This window comes from Neophocaena asiaeorientalis, unplaced genomic scaffold (genome assembly GCF_003031525.2).
Source record: "Neophocaena asiaeorientalis asiaeorientalis breed wild unplaced genomic scaffold, Neophocaena_asiaeorientalis_V1.1 scaffold151, whole genome shotgun sequence".
NCBI classification, from domain to species: Eukaryota; Metazoa; Chordata; class Mammalia; order Artiodactyla; family Phocoenidae; genus Neophocaena; species Neophocaena asiaeorientalis.
The window spans coordinates 397,020-420,701 of record NW_020175490.1 but is presented as its reverse complement, the minus strand read 5'-3'; the positions used below and the strand labels follow the sequence as shown (position 1 = coordinate 420,701).

The 23,682-nt window shown below is 35.4% G+C and overlaps 1 protein-coding gene across 1 annotated transcript in view; it reads right to left on the bottom strand.

Moving 5' to 3' along the window:
• Positions 1-23,682, bottom strand: part of DYNC2H1 (dynein cytoplasmic 2 heavy chain 1) — a 369,596-nt gene that overhangs the window by 178,037 nt on the left and 167,877 nt on the right. Inside the window, exons 66-70 of the mRNA XM_024768920.1 lie at positions 17,796-17,959; positions 15,996-16,115; positions 15,310-15,444; positions 13,455-13,598; positions 9,273-9,362 (exon numbers count right to left, since the gene is read on the bottom strand). Of these exons, the coding sequence (XP_024624688.1) occupies positions 9,273-9,362; positions 13,455-13,598; positions 15,310-15,444; positions 15,996-16,115; positions 17,796-17,959 (653 nt within the window). The remainder of the gene's footprint in view (positions 1-9,272; positions 9,363-13,454; positions 13,599-15,309; positions 15,445-15,995; positions 16,116-17,795; positions 17,960-23,682) is intronic.

Sequence of the window (23,682 nt, the reverse complement as noted above, 5' to 3'; positions counted from 1 at the left end):
GAAAAGACAGCCTCTTCAATACACGGTGCTGGGAAAACTGGACAGCTCCATGTAAAAGAATGAAATTAGAACACTCCCTAACACCGTACACAAAAATAAACTCAAAATGGATTAGAGATCTAAATATAAGGCCAGACACTATAAAAGTTTTAGAGGAAACCTTAGGCAGAACACTGTATGAAATAAATCACAGCAAAATCCTTTATGACCCACCTCCTAGAGAAATGGAAATAAAAACAAAAATAAATAATTAGGACCTAATGAACCTGAAAAGCTTTTGTACAGCAAAGGAAACCGTAAACAAGATGAAAAGACTTTATACTCCAATAAAGATGTAAAAAAAAAAAATTATCTCTGTTATTTAAGGCAAGTAGTGTTAGCCGCTGTTACAAATCCTAAATCTTAGTGGCTTTATACAATAAAACTTTCTCTCTTCCTCACAAAAAAAAAAAAAAAAAAAGTCATGTACCACAATGTTCATTGCAGCTCTATTTACAAAAGCCAGGAGATGGAAGCAGCCTATGTGTCCATAGACAGATGCATGGATAATGAAGATGTGGCCATAGAGATAATGGAATATTATTTAGCCATAAAAAGAAACAAAATTGAGTTACTTGTAGTGAGATGGATGGACCTAGAGTCTGTCATATAGAGTGAAGTAAGTCAGAGAAAAACAAATACCGTATGCTAACACATATATATGTAATCTAAAAAAAAAAAAAAATGGTTCTGAAGAGCCTAGGGGCAGGACAGGAATAAAGATGCGGGCATAGAGAATGGACTTAAGGACACAGGCAAGGGGAAGCATAAGCTGGGATGAAGTGAGAGAGTGTCATGGACTCTTATGTACTACCAGATGTGAAATAGATAGGTAGTGGGAAGCAGCCACATAGCACAGGAAGATCAGCTTGGTGCTTTGTGACCACCTGGGATAGGGAGGGTGAGAGGGAGATGCAAGAGGAGGAGATATGGGGATATATGTATATGTATAGCTGATTTAAAAAAAAAAAAAAATGGTTCTGAAGAGCCTAGGGGCAGGACAGGAATAAAGATGTGGGCATAGGGGATGGACTTAAGGACACAGGCAAGGGGAAGCATAAGCTGGGATGAAGTGAGAGAGTGGCATGGACTCTTATGTACTACCAGATGTGAAATAAAACAATTATACTCCAATAAAGTTGTTAAAAGAAAACAAAAAGTCTTAAGAGTTATAAACTATAGCATTATTTTAAAATAATTTCAACTTTTCACAATAGAAAAGTATTAAGATAGGCAATGAAAAATTCCAGTTGGGTACTAAAATGTTGGGATGGTAAGCCTACAACCCCTCTCCTAGTGCAGGAAAGTGCTGGCTTTAGCCTACCTTAAATATACTTTTAAAAGGTAAAGTGACATAAAAGAAGTAACCCTCTGGGATTATCAGTCGTTTTAAACATTTACTTTATTATATTTTCAAACTTTTCTGCGAAAAAGAAGTAACGCTCACTAAACTGATACTGTACATTAAATCATCTTGGTACTGAAATGCTTATCATATCCTTCTCTAATTACATTATTAAAATATGACAAAAGGATTTAAATCTCATCAATAAGCATAATGTATCACTGAAAATAAAATAAGAACATATAATTTATTCACTAGAAAATAAAAAAGATTAAAGCTACATTCAGACTTGCTAAGTCTGGTGGCAGGGTGGTACAGGTGCTGCCGCTCTCTACCTCCTCAACTGCCCTTTTATCGTTTCAAACTCCCTCCTAGGGATAGATAGTAAAGCATGAACTGCAGTCAGAAGCAGCTGTACCAGGAGCCCCCTTACTCCCTTGGTAACAGCAGCAGCAGCAATCAAGTAATAAAAATGCAATTCCATGTTTAAACTGTACCCCTTTGCTGTCACCACTCCAACCACCACACAGGCACAGAACATCCTGGGGCCGCCCCTCAGGCTTGGGCCCCTTGGTCCACTGGAGCAATGCTTCTGGCATAGGTGGGAGAAACAGAGTGGGCAGAGCACAAAAATTCAAAGTATACAGATTACTGTAAAGCAAGTTTATGAGCACAGACTTTAGGACCAGCCTTGCTGGGAATGAAATTCCATTTCATTTGTCTCTGGCTCTGAGATGAATCACTAAGCGAATGAGGATGGCAAAGTCTCTAGGAAAAGCCCTTCTGCACAGGAATGAAGAGAGAAGAGAGACACAAGGGCCAACTCCTAAGAGAGCACTGTGGATTCCTGAACTTGGCGGGGCGGGAGGGGGGCAAAGAGTTTCAGGGAGGAAGGGGGACGGAATGGGCACTTTAAAACACACATTGACAACATGCATGAACTTTGAAAGCATTATGCTAAGTGAATAAGCAAAGGACAAACACTTATATGACTCCACTTATATGAGGTACCAAGATTCATAGAGACAGATTCATAGAGTCAGAAATTCAAAGAGTCAGATTCATAGAGACAGAAATCAGAATGGTGGTTCCCAGGGGATGGGGGGATGAGGGATGGGCAATTATTTATTGGGTAGGGAGTTTCAGTTTAAGATAAAAAATGAACCATGCAAATTAAGTAATATAGAGATCAAAAAATAAATCAATGATTAAAAAAGAAAATATTAAAACATTAACATAGACTTATTCTAAAAGCAAAACTTATTCTTTAAAATGCAAAGAAAATAGACAAATATGACAAATAGACAAATATGGCAAGTAAGGGGGAAGGTAAAAATAAACAACCTTAATAAAAGTAAATAGAAAAAAGAAAAGTAAGATATTTATAAACTACAAAATTAAAAACAGTGATAAAATCCAGAGTTGACAAAGATGCAAAGAAGATACCTTAATTACTCTGTGTGTAGGAATAATAACTGGTAATAAAAACCTTTTGGAAGGCAATTTGATAATGCCAAAAAAAATTTCAAAAGTTTATACCCTTGGACCAGCCATTATACTTCCATTAAGAAATATAGAGTTCTGGTTCAAGACAATGACACAGGAAGATCCCAAACTCACTTCCTCCTATAGACACACCAAGTCTACAGCTAAATAAGGAACAATTTCCTCTGAGAAATACCTACAGGCTGGCTGAGCAATTACCACACACCGGGTAAAAGAGAAGAAAACCACATCAAAGTGGGTGGGAGAGGCTGGGATACAGTCTTGCCATAAAACCCACCCCTGGAACAGTGACCCAAAGTTAGGAAGAAACTCAAAACCCAGACCTCTGCTTGAGGAATGAAGGGTTTGACCCCATACTAGGCACCCCAACTTTAAAGACCTGCACCTGAGTAACAGGCTCCCAAAATATCTAGCTTTGCAAGCCAACTGGGCTCACAACAACGATATCCACAAGAGTGTACTCTTCTGAGAAACAGCGCAAAAAGGGCTCCTATGCTGGGACTCACCTGCCCCAGGGCAGCCGATGGAGCTCAGACTTTAAGTGAAAGAGCTTCACTTGGGTAGATTAAAGCACTGGCCTGAGAGGCAGGCATCTAATCTAATACACATGTCTAAGAACTTGCTGGAACACTCTCTGGGTACACCATCTTTGCACCCTCCATCTGCTAGCCAACAGGTGCCATCATTGTTTTTTCCTTTTTTGGTGGGTGCCATCTTTCCGCACATGCTCTGCCTCACTCCAGGCATCGGGCACCATATTTGCACTCTCCCTCAGCCTTGCTCTAGCCAGTGGGTGCCACCTTTCTTATTTTTTTTCTTTTTCTGGTGGGTGCCATCTTTATGTTCCCCCTCTGCCTCTCTACAGCCAGCAGGCAACATGTTCTCACTCTCTCTCTGCCATGCTCCAGGGCACCAGTATCTCTCAGAAGTGAGCTTTATATACTTTTGGAGCCCTGATTTTTGTAGCTACAGCCAAGGGGCCATCCCTTGATCATATGGCTCTGGAGGCCAAGGGAGCTTGCATTCCTGGGTCCCATGGGACTCTAACAATTGGAGAGACAGTTCTTGGCAGGCTACTATCTCCAAGGTTCTGCACAGACAACATAATGACACACCCCCATCTTTCTGTGAAAGAAGCCTATTTGCTTGTACTGGAGCTTTGGTCTGAGAGGCAGGCTTCGGGTTTGGCACATACCTAGGGGCCTATGGAACTCCTCTCAGGGATCACAGGTCAGTGAATGCCGTCTTTGCCCTCTCCTTCTGCCTTACTATAGCTTGCCAGTATCTCCTAGAAAAGAGCTTATACACGTATCTAGAGCCTCCGTTTATGCAACTGCCAATCAGGAGACACCACCAGATCACCTGGCTCAAATGGCCAGTGGGGATTATACTTGCAGTCCCATAGGACTATATATATTTTCATACTTTAAGAGTTGCTCCCTGAGCATCTGGCTTCAAAGCATCCTGAATCTACTGCTGACTGATAATCTTCCTCCATATGATGCTGACAGGTCATGAGACACCCTCAAGCTACAGGGAGATAATAAGAATATAATAGGCTGCTTGAACAATCACAAAGGTTTAAGAGACAACCAAGAGTTAGGGTAGGGTTGAATGATAAGGTTCAACCACCAGGACACTGGTCTAGCAGCACCATTTTGGAGTCCTCCCTCCAGCCTACTAATGTCAGGGGCTTACCCACCCATCAGTGGGCCAGCACCAGAGCCAGAAACCCCAGACCCACAGCCAGCCAATCCAGGAACCAGCTCTGCACAACAGCAGACCAATACCAACCCCAGCCTCCCCAGCCCCCAAGCCCTGCAGCCCCAGCCCCTCCCACCAGTGGGCTGGCATGAGCTCCAGCCTCCCCAGGACCTGCAGCCAGCCAGCCCAGAACCTGGTCCTGCCCATCAGCAGGCCAGCACCAGCCCCAGGATCCTCAGGCTATGTGACCAGCCATGCTGGGACATGGCCCCACACACCAGGGCCTGGCAGTCAATACATGAGGTAGGGCCTGGCAGCCACCTAGAACAGGGACCAGTGCCACTGACTAGTATGACCACAGTAGCTGGCCCCGCCGTAATAGAAGGGTCCATGCAGCCCACATAGGGGGCAACCTTAGAGCATATAGCTCTGGTAAGCAGAAGGGGGTATGCTGCTAAGCTCCATAAGACATCTCCCACATAAACCATTCTCCAAGATTGGAAAACATACTTGACTTAGAGTTCATAGAAATAAAAAGAGAATTCAGCAAAATGAGGAGACAGAGGAATATGTTTGAAACAAAGGAAAAAGACAAAGCCCCAGAAGAAGAACTAAGTAAAATGGAGATAAGCAATCTACCCAGTAGAGTGTTCAAGTTAATGATCATGAAGATGCTCAATGAACTCAGAAGAAGAATGGATGGACATAGAGAAAAAGTTAACAAAGAGTGAAAAAATATAACGATGAACTAAAGAGAGCTGAAGAATACAATAACTGACATAAAAAATATATGAGAAAGCAATCAAAACAGATTAGATAATAAAATGAAATGAATCAGTAAACTGGAAGACAGAGTAGTGGAAATCACCCAAGCTGAAGAGAAAGAAAAGAAAAAGGAATTTAAAAATTTTAGAATAGTTTAAAAGACCTCAAGGACAACATCAAGCATACTAACATTCACTTTATAGGGGTCTCACAAGGAGGAGAGAGAGAGAAAGAGGCAAAGAACTTATTTGAAGAAATAATAGCTGATAATGTCCCTAACCTGAAAAGAAAAAAGACATCCAAGTCCAGAAATCACAGACAGTCCCAAACAAGGTGAAACCAAAGACACATTACTAAAAAGTGGTAAAAATTAAAGATAAAGAAAGAATCTTAAGAGCAGCAAGAGAAAAGCAATTAGTTATACACAAGGGAACTTTCATAAGACAATGAGCTGACTTTTCAGCAGAAACATTGCAGGGTACACAAAACAAAAAGATACAAAATATGATGTCAAAAACAGTAAACATTGGGGGAAGGTGAGTAAAAACACAGGATTGTTAGCATGCATTCAAACTTAAGAGAGCATCAACTTAAATCTTAAACTAACACACACACACATACACACACACACACACACACACACACACACACACACACACACACACAAATAGGTTTTTATATATGAATCTCATGGTAACCACAAACTAAAAATCTATAAGAGATACATACAAAAAAAATGAATCCAAACATAAAATTAAATACAGTCATCAAATCACAAGGGAAGAGGGCAAAATAAGATGACAGAAACAAAAATGAACTATAAAAATAACCAGAAAACAATTATTAAAATGGCAATAAGTACATACCTATCAATAATTACTTTAAATGTAAATAGACTAAATGCTCCAATCAAAAGATACAGAGTGGCTGAATGAATAAAACATCAAGAGTCATATATATGCTGCCTATAAGAGACTCACTTAAGAACTAAAGACAAACACAGACTAAAGTGAGCGGATGGAAAAATCAACTCCATGAAAATGAAAATGAAAAGAAAGCGGAGCTTTCTTTAAAACAGAATTTAACAGACTTTAAAATAAAGACTGTAACAAGAGACATAAAAAGACATTACATAATGATAAAGGGATCAATCCAACGAGCAGACATAACAACTGTAAACTGTTATTTAAAAATGGACAAATCACGTGAATAGACATTTTTCCAAAGAAGACAAACAAATGACCAACAGACACATGAAAGGATGTTAAACATCACTAATCATCAAGGAAATGCAAATTAAAACTGCAAAGAGATATCACCTCACGTCTGTCCAGAATGGCTATAATCAAGAAGACAACAAATAACAAGGGTTAACAAGGATGTGGAGAAAAGGGAACCCTTGTGCGCTGTTGGTGGGATTGTAAATTAGTACAGCCACTATGTAAAACAGTATGGAGGTTCTTCAAAAAACGTAAAAATAGAACTGCCATATGATCTAGCAATTGCACTTCGGGGGTATTTTTCAAAAGAAATGAACAAAAACACTAATTTGAAAAGATGTATGCTCCCCTATGTTCACTGCAGCATTATTTACAATAGCCAAGATATGGAAGCATCCTAAGTGTCCATCCAAAGATGAATGGATAAAGAAGATGGGGTGTGTGTGTGTGTGTGTGTGTGTGTGTGTGTATACACAATGCAATATTACTTGCCCATAAAAAAATAATGAAATCTTGCCATTTGTGACAACATGGACGGACCTAGAGGGCATTATGCTAAGTGAAATAAATTAGACAGAGAAAGACAAATACTCCATATGATTTTACCTTTATGTAGAATCTAAAAAACAAAACAAACATAACAAAACAGAAACGGATTCATAGATACAGAGAACAAACTGGTGGTTGCCTGAGGAGAGGGAGTTGGGAGATGAGTGAAATTGATGAGGAAGATTAAGAGGTACAAACTTCCAGTTATAAAACAGGTTATGGGGGTGTAATGTACAGCATAGGGAATATAGTCAATAATATTGTAATAACTTTGTATGGTGACAGATGGTTACTAGACTTATCATGTAATGTATAAAAATATCAAATCACTATGCTGTGTACCTGAAACTAATATAATATTCTAAATCAATTATACTTCAATAAAAAAAGAGGGGAAAAAAGACATGAATGCAAGACTTGAAAGCATAAAACTCCTAGAAAAGAAAGCCACTGCTTACTTACTCGTACATGTACATAAAGGTGAAGGAACTGAACAGGTTGTTCACTGAACTGCAGTCATTCATAACAACAAACAATATAGAAATAATCTAATATCCACCAGTAGAGTACTAGCATATAATTATATTATGGAATGCTACACAACCACTCAAAATAATAAAGTTAACATATTTATACTTATGTAAAGATCTTCAGGACCTACTGCCACAAAAGAGTTGTTACAGAAGAAAATATAATGTAAGGAAAATTTTAAAAGCTATATATTTGTACATATGAATATGAAGAGAGAAGAAACAGATTATAAGGAACATATCAAACCCTGAACTGGTTTACTCTAATGAAGGACTAAGAGTTAGAGGAGAGGATGAAATGAATGTTTAAAGTTTTCTTCTATATAGCTCATTAAATTTGAAACATTTTCTGAAAATATTTTAAAATTTTGGGTAATCAAATTTTACAAAGTTTTATATAAGATAATGCATTATAAAAATGTTTAAAGATATCATGAATCTATAACAAATGAAACTACTGATATATCATCCTTATATCTAGGATCATAACTACTGACAATTATTTGCTTACAATTCCTCATTTTACACAAGTTAAAATTGAAGGCCAAACAGCTGATTTTCAGAATTATAGTAAACTATAAGACCTATAAAAGAAAAAATATATATCCATAGTTGTCAGTAAAGAAGGAATTCTGCAGAAATCCTCAACTATAATTCTTTGAATTTCCAATAACACCCCTTGTCAAAGTGCTGAAAGGTACTTTGAAGGGTTTATTCTCTGTCTGAAGTAAAGATCTTCAACAAAATCACTCTAATCATAAAAATTACTATCTTATTCTATAGTAACAATATTAAGTATATCTTTTTCAAGATTTTCTAAGAAGCCTATATAATTGGACCATAATAACTCTATTCCTCTCACTTAGTTAACTGCCTTACAAAGTGCTTTTTTAACATATCTCAAGCTATACCCAAGGACTGACATTAAAAAAAAAGTCCTAAGTGAAAACCCTCTGTGCTTTCTATAATATTAAGAAATTTCTAAAATATGTTTCACTGTATATTCCTCTGGGTCCCCTATAATTTGAAGACTTATGACAAATTTCTTTCGTAACTCAGGATCAGGTGTTAGTTTACTTCGTAATGCGAAGAATAGACAATTATTTTGTTCCCCAACCCAGGGGACATCCAGCAGTGTCAAGAGATGATTTTGATTGTCACAGCGGGGAAATGGAGGGCTAATGGCACCAGAAGATAGAGGCCAGAGGTGACACTAAATATCCTAAAATGCACAAAACAGCCCCCCACAACAATTAACTATGTGGCACAAAATGTCACTGGTACTGAGATTGAGAAACATCGGCTAGAAAATGACCTACATAATCCATCCTTGTTCCTTCTTTCAGTGGCTACTGACATGTTCAGGGCTAAGTCAGCTAACCCAGGGTTTGCTCTCCCTTCTTTACTTGTCACTTTTCTCCCTACGACATCCCAAGTGCTGTAAGACATTCTGGTTAGTAATGAGTTTTATTCTGGGAAAATATCAGAAATGTCAATTTTAATACCTTTCTAGTATGTAAAGAGTTATGTATAATTTAATATAATTTAACCTAATACTGTATTAAATCAAGGTTCAGGTAATATTTTATAAGTGAAAAACACAATGTTTCTTACCTTAAATAGGCAACGGCATATATATTCATATACCATATGTTTTAATGAGTTGGTGAGAGACTGCATCCTCTGTTCTGTATTTTCAGAATCCTGTAGATTACAATTTGAAAATTGAAAAACCATTAGGAAATTCATGAACATTTAAAAGGTACCCCACAGTTTAATCATGCTTATAAGTTGTTCCTCCAGACTCAAAACTGATTCTGGGACAATTATCTTTGGCAAACAGACTCAAGGGACTAGACGAATAAGTGCATTAAACTTCTACATTAATATAATAAAAAACTGATGTATTTTTTAATGTATAGATAGAGTTAAAGCTTTCAATAAATGAAAATTATAATCAATTACCAGTAATATCATATGAATTGAATTTGACCATACCACTTTGATTCCTACTGGCATTAAAAATACTACATCAATCTGGGTTAAAGCCATTTAATTACTTGTATTATAATTACCAATCCAGCCCCAAAACAGTATGACCAGAACCATACTATAAAGAATTTTCTCATCCCCAGTATAGGAACTTAAACAATCTTAAACCATGCCCTCCAGCTTGAATTTGAAATACGTGGTGTAAAAATTCATACATAGTTTTAGTTTTTTATCTGCTTTTGTACCTCCATTGTACATGATTGCTATGATTTGAAAAATATCATTAATGGCTATTTTATTTGATTAATGAAAAATGGCTTGGGGTAGGAATAGTGGAGGGGATGTTGTAAAGGCTGGCCTTTTCCCTTGGTGTGATATGAGTGTAAGTTTCACTTCATTCTGGGTGCAATTGGAGAATACATGCCTTGCAGAATTCAATTCTGGTATAACATTTAGACAAAATTTGCTTGCTTCCTTGTGATGATAATTGGCAAGAAAAAAAAAAACTAGCAAAATAATTTTAACAGTTTAGAGAAGTACACCCAGGATGACAGGATGAGCAACAAAATGTGTGAAATTAGCAGAAAACATTGTGACTTGATACTCAGATACATCAAATGTAGGTTTCTGGCCGTGTTAGTAGCATGTTCTAACCAAGAGAGCTCATTATTCACAGTTCATACCACAAACACTTCTCTTAATTTTACTATTTATTAACAAAGATCACATGTGAAATTGAAGCTTAGATCCACTAAAAGACACTCTAATGTGAGACAGAATATAGTACCTACAAGGTCCAGTAGATTTTCAATGTATGTACTTCTATGTATTTCAGATTATATTTTTCAAATGAACTCAAATGCCCACCTAAACACACATGTGCATATACACGTACAAACACATGCAAAGGTCAATGTTATTCAATGGCCATATTATCACAGAACTATTGTCACTGAGGAAGTACTGAGCTATATAAGCTTTTCTAAACAGTACAAAATAACCAGTATTTTTACTAAGTTGATTTAGACCTTCTAACTTATTTCTCAGTCCTTATATTTTATAGGGTCATTGAATTTTAACATACAATTTTTTTACTAAAAGATAAGAATGAATTTTAAATGAACTTATTACTGTGTACTTTCTAAGTAATTTATACAAAATTATTAATAAAAAAGAAGTTAAGTATAAATGACTCTCTAGATTTACCTGTGACACAGCAAATTAGAAATATGATCAATATATCACGAACCAACTCTCACAGACTTTACACTATTACTGTTTTTTGTAAAAATTCTTCTACCAGCACATTATAAATGGTTTGATTAAATTTAACATATTAAAATTCAATTTTTTTAAAAACCAAAGGACAAAGAACACAATTATGTATTCTTCAACCCTTTCCTGCATCTTGAAACCTTATCTTTGTCCAAAGGACATTACATATATACATGGGAGAAATGCTTATCTTGTCCCCCAGGACTGAGATGACAGATTTTACTAACAAAGCCTACCCCCAAAGCAGAAGCTCTTCGTCAGGTGCCATTTTATTTCAAATCTAATGTAAGAACAACTTCAAATGATTTACTTTAGTGGAAAAGACATCAGTAAACTTTAATCATTATTTGTAATCAAATAAAAATTTTCTGAAATAACTCATTCATGAAAATATTAAGAAGTCCATGACAATGAAGACAAAGATTTTTTCCTGTTTTATTCTCCATTATATCACCCATGCACCTAGAAAAACGCCTGCCACATGGTAAGTCTGCGATAAATATTAACTGAATGAATAATAATCTTTCCTCAGAAAGATAGACTTAAGTAAACCTACTCAGATATGAAATTTTACTCCTAACTATCTAAAAGAACACATTATTCTCACCCAAAATATAATTCTAAAAAACACTTATATTAGTATTATACTGAACACAAAAATTATAAACAACTTGATGAATTTGGTTTCATAAAAATATTTTTTAGGGTCTTCCCTGGTGGCGCAGTGGTTGAGAGTCTGCCTGCCGATGCAGGGGACACGGGTTCATGCCCCGGTCCAGGAGGATCCCGCGTGCCACGGAGCGGCTGGGCCCGTGGGCCGTGGCCACTGGGTCTGAGCTTCTGGGGCCTGTGCGCCGCAGCAGTGAGAGGCCGCGTACCACAAAAAATATATATATATTTTTTTTTTAATAAATTAAAAAGCAAATTAATGAACCCAAAATATTTACGACAAAGGTTTAGTGTCCTTAATATATAAGAAACTCTTGTAAGTAAAATTTTAAAATACTAATACCATAGAATGGAAAAATAATAATTCACCAAAGAAAAAACACAAATAATCTGATATTTATCTTACAAGTGATATTTATCTTACAAGTGACCAAAGACTTTCAAATATAGTGAAATATTTTTCAATTACCTAATAGGATAATTATTAAAAGTTATATAATATTCATTTTTGCTCAAGGTGTAGATTAAAAAGGCCCCTGTTGTTGTATTAGTTTAATATACCAACAGCATATATTTCCAAAGGATAATTAGACAATATTTGTCTAAAGGCTTACAAATGTGCATTTTTGCCCGAGCTATCCAAGTCTAGGAAACTAGGAAAATAACTGGAGAAACAAAACACTGGGGGAAAAGCCCTGTAAGTGTCTATAGCTATTTTAAACATAACCCCCAAATTCTTTGACCCTCGATCCATCAAGAGTTAAAGTCTCTTTCCCCTTTTTGAATCTGTGTAGACTCTGACTGCTTCAACCCATAGAATACAGCAGAAATGACCCAAGGTTGGGTCATAAAGGCAATTCAGCTTCTGCCTTGTTCACTGAAATACATGTTTGGTATCTCAGTATGCAATATGAGGAATCCAATTACTCTGTCCTGTGAGGAAGCCAAGCTTCACGGAGAGGTACTGCAGTCAGCAGTCCTAGTCATCAAGTCCACCCACTCCAAGTACCAGATATGAAAGTGAAGCCTCCCCAAAACCACTTGCACTCTCAATTCCTCACCAACCAAGACCCCAGACCTTGTGAAGCAGAGGTAAGCCATCCCTGCAGTGCCCTGACAAAATTCCCCATAGAATCCATGAGCGTAAGAAAGAATCAATGAGCATAAGAGAAACATTGTTTTAATCTGCTAAATTTGGGGGTAATAAGATATTCAGCAGAGATAACTATAACACCCTATAGGAGGTAGCTAAATAAAGTAGGGTATAGCCTCACAAGCTCTCAAAAATATTGTGTAGGTTTGTATTTATTGACATGAAAATTGTGTACAATGTATTTTTAAAGCACAGTATTATACCTTTTGGTAAAAATTATGTGTATTCTTTAATATATTGTTCCCTCCATTAGAATACAAGCTTGATAAAACAGTGTATATTCCTGTATTCCCATTTTCTAGAACAATATCAGGTATGTATTATAGCCTCAAACAACATTGGTATACAATGAAATTTTAAATGTTGTTTTCCCCAGGTAATGGGATTATGTGGATAATTTCTTATTTTTATTCCTTCCTGAATCATCCATGTTTTTTTTTAATGATCATCTGAGAAGACATTCATTTATTAATTTATACTCAGAACATAAATCATTTCCATTAAGAGGACTGCCACATTGGGACAGTTTGTTAAAAACATAAAATGCAACTAAGGAGCTAGTTCCTTTTAAATATAGTTTAAAAATGTTACATATGGTCTTTTGAAATATAATTCCAAGAAACGTTTCTCAGGAAATTATTATAAATTAAGCAGCTAGTAAAGTGATCTCTCATTCAGTCTCAGCTATGGGGTAACCAACAGCATACCTGTTTGTTTTGCAGAGCTCGCTGGAAAAGTCGGAGAAATGCAGCCAAACTAAAACGGTACATGTTATTAATTTTTGACAAGTCAGAGATAATGAAGTACATCTTGCTGGCACTCTCAGCCAGAGGGAGATAGGCATCCCGCTCCTGTGGAACAAGGGGTGGGGGTGGGGGGCAGGAAGGGTGACACCTTAGTTCTAATGCTTTACTGCCACCTACAGACTGTTATGCACATATCTAGCCGCAGCCTTACTTTCAACATACATACAACAAATAAAGATTAATCACAGAATTTTATAAAGAAACTGCATAATCCAGCTTTTCTATTTTTAAGTTTTTATACTTCTTTTAATCCTAAGATATTACACTTTTGTTTTGTATTTTTATGTAACTTCAAGCAATGTATTCTAAATACTTCCCCTCCCCTCTGATTACAGAACTAGAAGTAGTACATGGGTTGGTTTCAATGAAGACCAAGAATACTTGTATTAGGGGAAAGAGGTAAGCACCTGTATTAGGGTTAAATGGAATGGTAAACAGTTGTGATCAGAGGTCACGTAGGTCATGTAAGACAGCATGGCACTACAGGCTACCCCTGCAGTGGAGAAAAGTTAGAACAATGAATCTAGTGTGTGGGACTGGTACCAACAAGAACACTGATGGAAGTAGAGGTAGGGTAGAAGACCGTAATGAGTGTCCACATTAAGATAATAAAGCACCTAGCATTGTTCAACATAAGCATAGAACAAACCAATAATCACAGGGGCTTTCATTCTGACTGAAGGTAAACGATGATAAAGATGAAAGGATCATAGGATTAAATGGCCTTGAGGTTATGAACTGAACTCTGAGAAGGCTCTCCATGTCATTCTGATCAAAGCACCAGGATTATAAATATGATACTGGTAAAATTATGTGTGTGACTCAGCGATGCCTGTTCAGAAAGAGAAGACACAGAAAGTTCAAAATCCTTTTGGTATACAGTGACAGCTGTGACATCTGCCAATTTTAGCTATGGTAGAGAAGGTGGGATGACTGGATTGGAAACAGGCTATAGGTTTTCTCTTATTCAGATTTCAACAGAGCTCTTTCTCAAGTGAAGAAAGTAATACTATGTAAGTGTAGAATTTGAGCAACAGCTGAAAAATACCTAAATTAACATTTGGAAAAGTCATTGAGGGAAATGGGAAATATTAAAGGATGTCAGTAAGGGTCCAGGTCAGGTTGGAGACTGGGAATTCACAATAACATTAATCTGCTTCATTGTTTGATTTTCTTCAGCAAATCTTTGTCACCGAATGTAGGAGGAAAAAATAAAAGATACATTGTACTGATATAAGGTTGAAATTTTGCTCTAGGAAATGTCAAAAGAATAAAGCAAGAAGGATTTTAACCATTTTTAAGAAAAGAGTTCAGATCAACACATTCATGGGGTCCAGGATGAGTAGGGGAGAAAAATGTTTTTGATGGAAACAATAGCTTTTAACTCTTTTATTGATATACTTAACTTGCCTTAACTTAAGAAAAGTTCCAGGAATGGCAAAGATGCTCTCTAACAGTCATTTTAAACACGTTCATTTTCAATTTCAGTACAAGTTTATAGCTCTAGAACTTTGGATAACATGCCAGAAATCAGTAATACTCAGCAGGGCTCAATGACCAGCACTCCTTACACTTGATACCCTCAACATCTATCGCCGTCTCTATAATAAGAATTAGACCCAAGGACCTGGTGTTTTTGAATAGCTTTCTTTTTTTGCAGTCATCATTCTCCTGAAGTCCTGGTACTAAAATTTTTATCATATTAACATGAAAGTTTAAGAAAACAATATAAGATCACAAAGAAGGAAATATTTACTTGATCAAGAGAAATTTGGAGTTTGTAAGATTCTTTAAGTGACTCCTGAATAAGTGCACTGCTTGCTTTTGTCTGATTCAAAGATTCAATCAAATCCTTATTTTCCAAAATATTGCCTTGAGATGTGGCAAGTGTCTGCAGAAAAATTAATAGAATAATATGAACATTATTATATATATTAAAATAATCAATTAAAAGAAGCCCATGTTAACTATCATTAATTTGATGATGTTTTTGGGAACTTATGTTCTCTTAAAAGAATTTCATTATTTTACAGCCTTCTGTACCAAAAGATACTGTAAATCATTATATGATACTATATCATCAAAACATTGTATATGTATTAATTTTATCAACCTAATAAAAACTATTTAAAGTTACAGATCAAATCATAATTTCATGCTACCATTGAATGTTTTTCCGAGCATAAAATCAAATATTAATGAAATAATACAGTATAAAGACGATATTAGTTAAAAATTGCTTGTCTTAAACATTACTCCTGGAAGTCTTATATTCCAAGACATCTACCTTTTTCTATTTGAATTTTGACTTTAAGATACATATTGATGTGTCTTTGATACAACCAAAAACATGCTAAAGGTACTATAATTTTTAAAAAAACAATATTTGATTATAATCAAAATAATATAATATGAAAAATATCCTGAATAGCTCAATTTTACCTCTAAAAGAGATTCTTCAAGCTTAGCTAACTGTATTTTCTTATCTTCTTCCTGTTGTAATAGTTTTGTTTTCTGGTCCTCTAAATCAGGTTTCTCATGCTGAATAGTTAATGCCAAAAGCTTAAAAAAAAATCCAAGGTTATTCTAGCAATAAAGTTCAAACAAAACAAACCAAAATGAAAACTTCCCACAAACAGGCCTTATGTTTGATCAAATATTACAAGTATAATGATACTACTATGTACTTCATTTCATTCTTTCTAGTTAAACATATGAGACACGTTCACAATTATTTCTGAGAAAAGAGGCAAACTGAATAGTTAACTAATTGATAAAATGTTAAATATTATAGGACAGCTATAAGAAATTGCATTACTTAACATATCAACATGTAATATTCAGTTCTTAAATTAGATTAAATGTATAAAAACTATGGAAGCAAACATTTTTAATGGTAAGTAGTCAAAAAAGAAATAGTTACCTTACTTAAAATACTATATTAAAATCACAATGAGATACCACATCACATCCACTAAGGTGGCTATAATTAAAAAGACAAATTATAATAAATGTTGGCCAGAATGTGGAGAAAGGGGAACCCTCATACATTATTGGTAGGAAAGTAAAATTGTGCAGCTACTTTGGAAAACTTTGTCTATTCCTCAAAATGGTAAACATAGTTACCATAAAACTCAGAAATTCCACTAAAAAAGCATTGAATTGTAAACTTTCAAGGGGTGAATTGTATGATATATGAACTGAATCTTAATAAAGCTGTTGAAAACTGCTATGTCAAATTCTTCAGTTTGAAACTTTAAAATAGGAAATGACATTTGCATGTCATAAAATATATTAATTCGAAATCTATTGTATAAGCATGTTCTTTCAGTTCTTGTTAAAGTAATACCTAAATAGCCCTTTTCAGCAATTACTGTGGAGATCTTTTATATAGAAAAAGCAATTTTGTCAATTCTGCCAAGCTCTGAGTAATCTGTACATTATTTATGAGAAGTATCACCAAGCCAATCAAAAGACATTGTTCATAAAAATATGCGGTGAGTCATCTAGTATGGTAAGAAAAATATTTTAATAGCAGAGTTTTAAAAATTACAATAAAGTAAAAACCATGGTAAATATACATGCTATCATATAAATCAAAAGAGAAAAATATACTATTGTTAGATGGTAGAAAACAGGATGATACTGAAAAAGTCAACAGGATATCTTTAAAGAGGAAAAATGAGTAAGGGAGTGTATAAGTAAAAATCTGTACATGAAAATCATTTTGCAATTCATGTAATAACTATAAACTGTAATAAGCCATACACAGATAAAGTAAATTCAAACATGCAAATGCTCTAGTCAAAAAAAAAGTTGGATTTGGAATCAAAGACCCTCACCTAAAAAAAAAAAGAAAAAAAGACCCTCACCTAGCTGAATAAGTCAATAACTGCAATTTTAACATTTAAACTTCAGTTTTCACAGTTAAAAAAAAATAAGGTTGCTAATCTTAACATGTATGATCCTCCATTTCTCAAATTCTAACAAATATGACAGAAGTAGACTGTAAAATTAAAGTTATACTGGAAGAAGCAGCAATTTGACATTAGCAACAAATATACAATTCTAACACTAATGGAAAATGAAATAAACCCAAATGTGTTACTGATTTGCAAGTATATTTTCAAAATCATGAGTTTAAATGCTAATCAGTTTAACAAAACAGCTTCCCACTCAAAATATTTCATTAGTATACAAAGATACTAAAGATTTCTAAGGCAAATGATTGTCCATATATACCTGTCCTCGTAATCCACTTCTTGTTGTAGTGAAGTTAACCTCAGTAACGATGGAAGCTGCATCCGGTGGAATAAAGGGATTTGGGTTTCTTGTTGACAAAAAAAGGCGAAATTCTTCATTGTAGTCGATAATTTTGTCACCTATTTGTACCACATAACGTGGTCCTGTTTTTTCAAAATGACATAATTAGTTGGCCGGAATATTCTGTATTTTGCTACATGACATTAAAAAATATAATTTTCTCGTACTTCTAAATAGTTTTTACTACAGGCTTTTTGATACAGTCCAAAATACAGCAACAGCAAGGCCACCCAAAAGACTATTAACGAGAATGCTCTACTGATCAGTCAGCACTTATGCAAACAAGGATAAATAATATTCATTAAGACAATCCTAGGATACTGAAGCATCAAAGGAATATCTACTTATATTCAATATAGTTTTAACATTAATTATATGTTTGATATTACCAATTTTTCTGAAATGTTTGATTATACATGACAAAAATAGAAACTCTTATTAATTATTCTCTACTTCAAAATTCATCAAAGTGTTTATTGTACTAGTATTTAAGATGTAACACTTGAAAACAGAATGACCTGGTAAAAACCTGGAATTAACAACATATGAGTAATGGCAAAGAATCCATTATTAACGTCAAAAAAGATTTATTCAGACTGCCGTACACAGGTACTTTGCAATAAATTAAACTGAGAAAAAGTAAACTTCTGCCTCACAAAGGAGTTTTTTTTATATTCTAATATAAAACACAATTATATTAATTATATAACATATACAGAAAAATCAATCAACAATTACATGCATTACTTATGATTTTAACTGATAAAAAATAATTTTTTAGGTAAAAAATATATATTATCGAAGATTATTTTCTAATGTTAAGAAAAACAATGTAATGAATTTTTGAGAATCCTAGAATAGATTTTAAAATTTACTTAACTTTTTCAAGTTAATGTGAAAAGAATTCAATAAGTACTTTATGAAAGAGGATATGTAAATGGTTAAAAAACAATATCAAAATAATGCTGAACTTTAACCATTATTAGTAAAAAACAAATTTAAAGGTTCAATGTAATAACTCTACACCAACTAGAATGATTCAAGAAAATGCAAGAAGGATAAATGCAAAGAAAACTACTTCTAAGGACATCATAGTAAAACCACTGAAAATCTATGACAAATGCAGCACAACAATAATGCAAAGGCAGGTATTGAGTATATGGAGTTAAAGACCAATACTGGAAAAGTTTCAAAGTATTTATCTGTATTAAAAAAAATAAGTCACAGATGCATACTGTTATACACAGGGTAGCCATTAAAAACTATCAGGTTAATTAGAAAACTACATTAGTTATTGCATGAATTGGTTAACTGTACTACATTACAAATATTAAGACTGCCATGGTAAATAAAAATGCAAAACCAAATGATATACTGTTTATGAGAAACACACTTTATAAAGAAAACCAACAGAAAATTGAAAGTAAAAGAATGGAAAAATATACCATGTGAACACCAATCCCCAAAATTAGTGTAATCATTCTAATACCAAATTCTAAAACTTGAGATACTTCTAGAGACAAAAGACAGTTGATAATGATAAAGAAAATAACCAAACAGGAAGACAGCACATTCCAAATATGTATGCATCCAAACACACAGCTTCAAAATATTTAAAGTAAAAACTGACGGAACTAAAAGAAAAAATTCAAAATCATAGAGACTTCTTCTCAATACATGATAGAACAAATAGAAATAAAAAGTAAAGATATAGAAAATCTGAACGTTACTATTAACAAACTTGAATTAATTGACTTTAGAGAAAATTAAAATAACCAAGAGCAAAATTTACATAATTTTCAAGTGTACACGGAATATTTGTGAAAATTAGCCAATGCCAGATCATAAAAAAAGCTTCAACAGGATTAAAAAACTGAATACTTCAGAATAAGTTTTCTGACCACAACAGAGATAAGCTAGAAACCCATCCCAAAAGGGTAACTAGAAAATATCCAACTCCCTGGAAATTAAACAACAAAAGCAATGAGTAACTTATGAATTAAAAAAATACAAACCAAAACTTGTGGTATGAAACTGAAGAAGGGCTTAGCAGAAAATTTATAGACAAAATAAATGCATATATTAGAAAAAAGAAAATAATGAATTATCAATACTTTGAATTTCTATTTCAAGAATCTAGAAAAAAGACAACCAAATAAAATCTAAGGAAAATATTAAGAATAAAATAAATAAAAAGCAAAAATTGAAAATGCAATAGAGAAAATCAACAAAGTTAAAAACTGGTATTTTGAAAAAAATCAGTAAAATTGATAAACTGCTATCAAGACCTACCAAAGAGAAAAAAAATTATCAATATCGAAAAAAAGACACATTATTGAAAAACTCACAGAAATTTTAAAGTTATAAGAATATTATATAAAAACACACCAATATATTTGACAAATTAAATGCAATAGACAAACACCTAAAATAATTAATCTAAGTTGATATATACACAGAATATAGATTACAAACAAAACTAAATTAACTCAGGGAGAAGAAATCAAGATGGCAAAGCAGAAGGATACAGAACACATCAAAAATATGTCTACACGTGAAAGAGTTCTCACTGAAAGCTAACTGTAGACTAGCAGAACTAGAAGACTGTAAGAAAGATGCATATAGAATTGGGTGTAAAGGATGAGAAGCTATCAGGTCTGGACCTGTGCCCCTAGGAGGGGACTCAGAAGAAGAACAATCACAGAGACAGAGATCCTCTCTAGGGAGTAGGTGGTTTGAGTCACAAATGGGGCACCCTTGTCCAAAGTTCAGACACTGAGAATGTGAGTCTCCTTGCTGTTTGGAGGGCTGGGGGAACTAACAGGAGGGCTGTGAGAAGCCTGGACTCCATTCATGAGGAGCACATCCTCACTTTCTTACTTCCACAAAAGGGCGGAGAGGGTGGATTGAAACTGCATGGGTGGCTGACTGGTTTCCTGTGACTGCCCCAGTAGGCATCCCACTCTAAGTCTAGCAATTGCTCCAGCCTCACTGGGGTGAGGGCTGCTCCAGCTGAGCAGAAAGCTCAGCTGTGAGAAACAAAAGCAACACAGACCTAAAGCGTGTCTGAGCAGGGTGGGAGCAGCCATTACTGGTGCTTACACAGGCAGTACATTAGAGCAGCCATGATTTCTGTCTGTGGTCAGACAGCCACAATTCGCACGCAGACCAATGCCAAGTGCCCATGCCAATCCCTCTTGCCCGAGTACTGCTCCCCTCCTGGGCAAGAATGCTGGTGCTGGGATTGAGGAGAAAACAGACTTCAAGGGAACGGAGCCAGCTCGGACCCAACCCTCAAAACTTCTGCTCCACACTATTTACAACAGCCAGGACATGGAAGCAACCTAAGTGTCCATCAACAAATGAATGGATAAAGATGTGGCACATATATACAATGGAATATTACTCAGCCATAAAAAGATATGAAATTGAGTTATTTGTAGTGAGTGGCTGGACCTAGAGTCTGTCATACAGAGTGAAGTAAGTCAGGGAAAAATAAATACCATATGCTAACACATATATATGGAATCTAAAACAAACCAATGGTTCTGAAGAACCTAGAGGCAGGACGGGAATAAAGACATAGACACAGAAGGGACTTGAGGACACCGGGAGAGGGAAGGGTAAGCTGGAACGAAGTGAGAGAGTGGCATGGACATATATACACTACCAAATGTAAAACAGATAGCTAGTGGGAGGCAGCCGCATAGCACAGGGAGATCAGCTCAGTGCTTTGTGACCACCTAGAGGGGTGGGATAGGGAGGGTGGGAGGGAGACACAAGAGGAAGGGGATATGGGGATATATGTATACGTACAGCTGATTCACTCTGTTACACAGCAGAAACTAACACAACAATGTTAGTCAATTATCCTCCAATAAAGGTGTAAAAAAAAAAAAAAAGAATCCAACAAAAGAGAGAGAAAAAAAAAAAAAAAAACTTCTGCTCTAGCAACTTGGGAACAGACCCCACCCCCTACAGAGCAGTGATGGCCACTGAGCAGAGAAAAAGCCCCAGCTACACCTGGCTCTGATCTAACAACTCCATCTCCAGCCTCCTACCAAGGTGATAGATGCCAGCAAACCTGAGGAAAGACATGTTCTGTGTTCACATCAGATTCAGCTCTCCCACAAAAGCCACTGGGCACAAGCAGACTGTACCACACAAAGGCACCCATTAAAGACTGCAATAGGCAACAGTTTCACCTAATTTCATAAAGACAGAGAAAGTTAAGCAAAATGAGCAGAGGAATTTGTCTCAATTGAAAGAGCAAGAGAAAATCCCTGAAAAAAACAACTAATGAGACAGAAATTAAAAATTTACCAGATTAGGAGTTCAATGCATTAGTAATAAAATATGCTAACCGAAGCAGGGAAAAGAATAGCTGAACACAGGGAGAATTTTAATAATGAACTAGAAAATATAAAAAAGAATTAGTTAGAATTGAAAAATACTGTAACTGAAATGGAAAACACAATAGAAGGATTAACAGCTGACTAGGTGATACACAAGAACAGAAAAGTGATCTGGAAGATAGAATAATGGAAATAGCCAAATCAGGAAAGGAAGGGAAGAAGGGAGAAAAGGAAGGAAGGAAAGAAGGGAGGGAGGGAGGAAGGAAGGAAGGAAGAAAGGGAGGGAGAGAGGATGAAAGAAAGAAGAACAGTTTAAGGGATCTCTGGGACAACATCAGTTGTACCAACACTGCATTATATGGGTCCCAGAGGAGAAGAGAGAAAGAATGGGGTAGAAAATGTATTTGATGAAATTATAGCTGAAAACTTCATAAACCTGAAGAAGGAAACAGATATCCAGGTACAAGAAGCACAGAGTGTCCCAAAAAGATGAACTAAAAAGACACACACCAAGACATATCATAATTAAATCAGCAAAAGTTAAAGAGAAAATTCTAAAGGCAGCAAGAGAAAAACGAAGAGTCTCATACAAGGGAACCTAAAGAAGTTTACCAACTAATATTTTTGCAGAAACTTTGCAGGCTAGAAGGGAGTGGCATGATATACTCAAAGCGCTGAAAAGGAAAAACCTGCTAACCTACAATAGATATACAAAAATTAGAGAGAAAGAAACACAAGCATACCATGAAAGGAAATCATCAAACCACAAAGGAAGAATCTAAACGAAGAAAAAAAAGAACAATAAAGAACTCAAAACTACCAGAAAACGGGTAACAAAATGGCAATAAGGACATACCTATCAATAATTACTTTAAATGTCAATGTAATAAATATTCCAATCAAAAGACATAGGGTGGATTATTGGATTAAAAAAGACCCATCTATGTGCTGCTTATATACAATGGAATATTACTCAGCCATAAAAAGGAATGAAACTGAGTTATTTGTAGTGAGGTGGATGGACCTAGAGTCTGTCATACAGAGTGAAGTAAGTCAGAAAGAGAAAAACAAATACCTTATGCTAACACATATATATGGAATCTAAAAAAAAAAAAAATGGTCAGAAGAACCTAGGTGCAAGACTAGGTGCAAGACAGGAATAAAGATGCAGACCTACTAGAGAATGGACTTGAGGATACGGGGAGGGGGAAGGGTAAGCTGGGACAAAGAGAGAGAGCAGCATGGACATATATACACTACCAAACGTAAGACAGATAGCTAGTGGGAAGCAGCCCCATAGCACAGGGAGATCAGCTCAGTGCTTTGTGACCACCGAGAGGGGTGGGATAGGGAGGGTGGGAGGGAGGGAGATGCAAGAGGGAAGAGATATGGGGACATATGTATATGTATAACTGATTCACTCTGTTATAAAGCAGAAACTAACACACCAT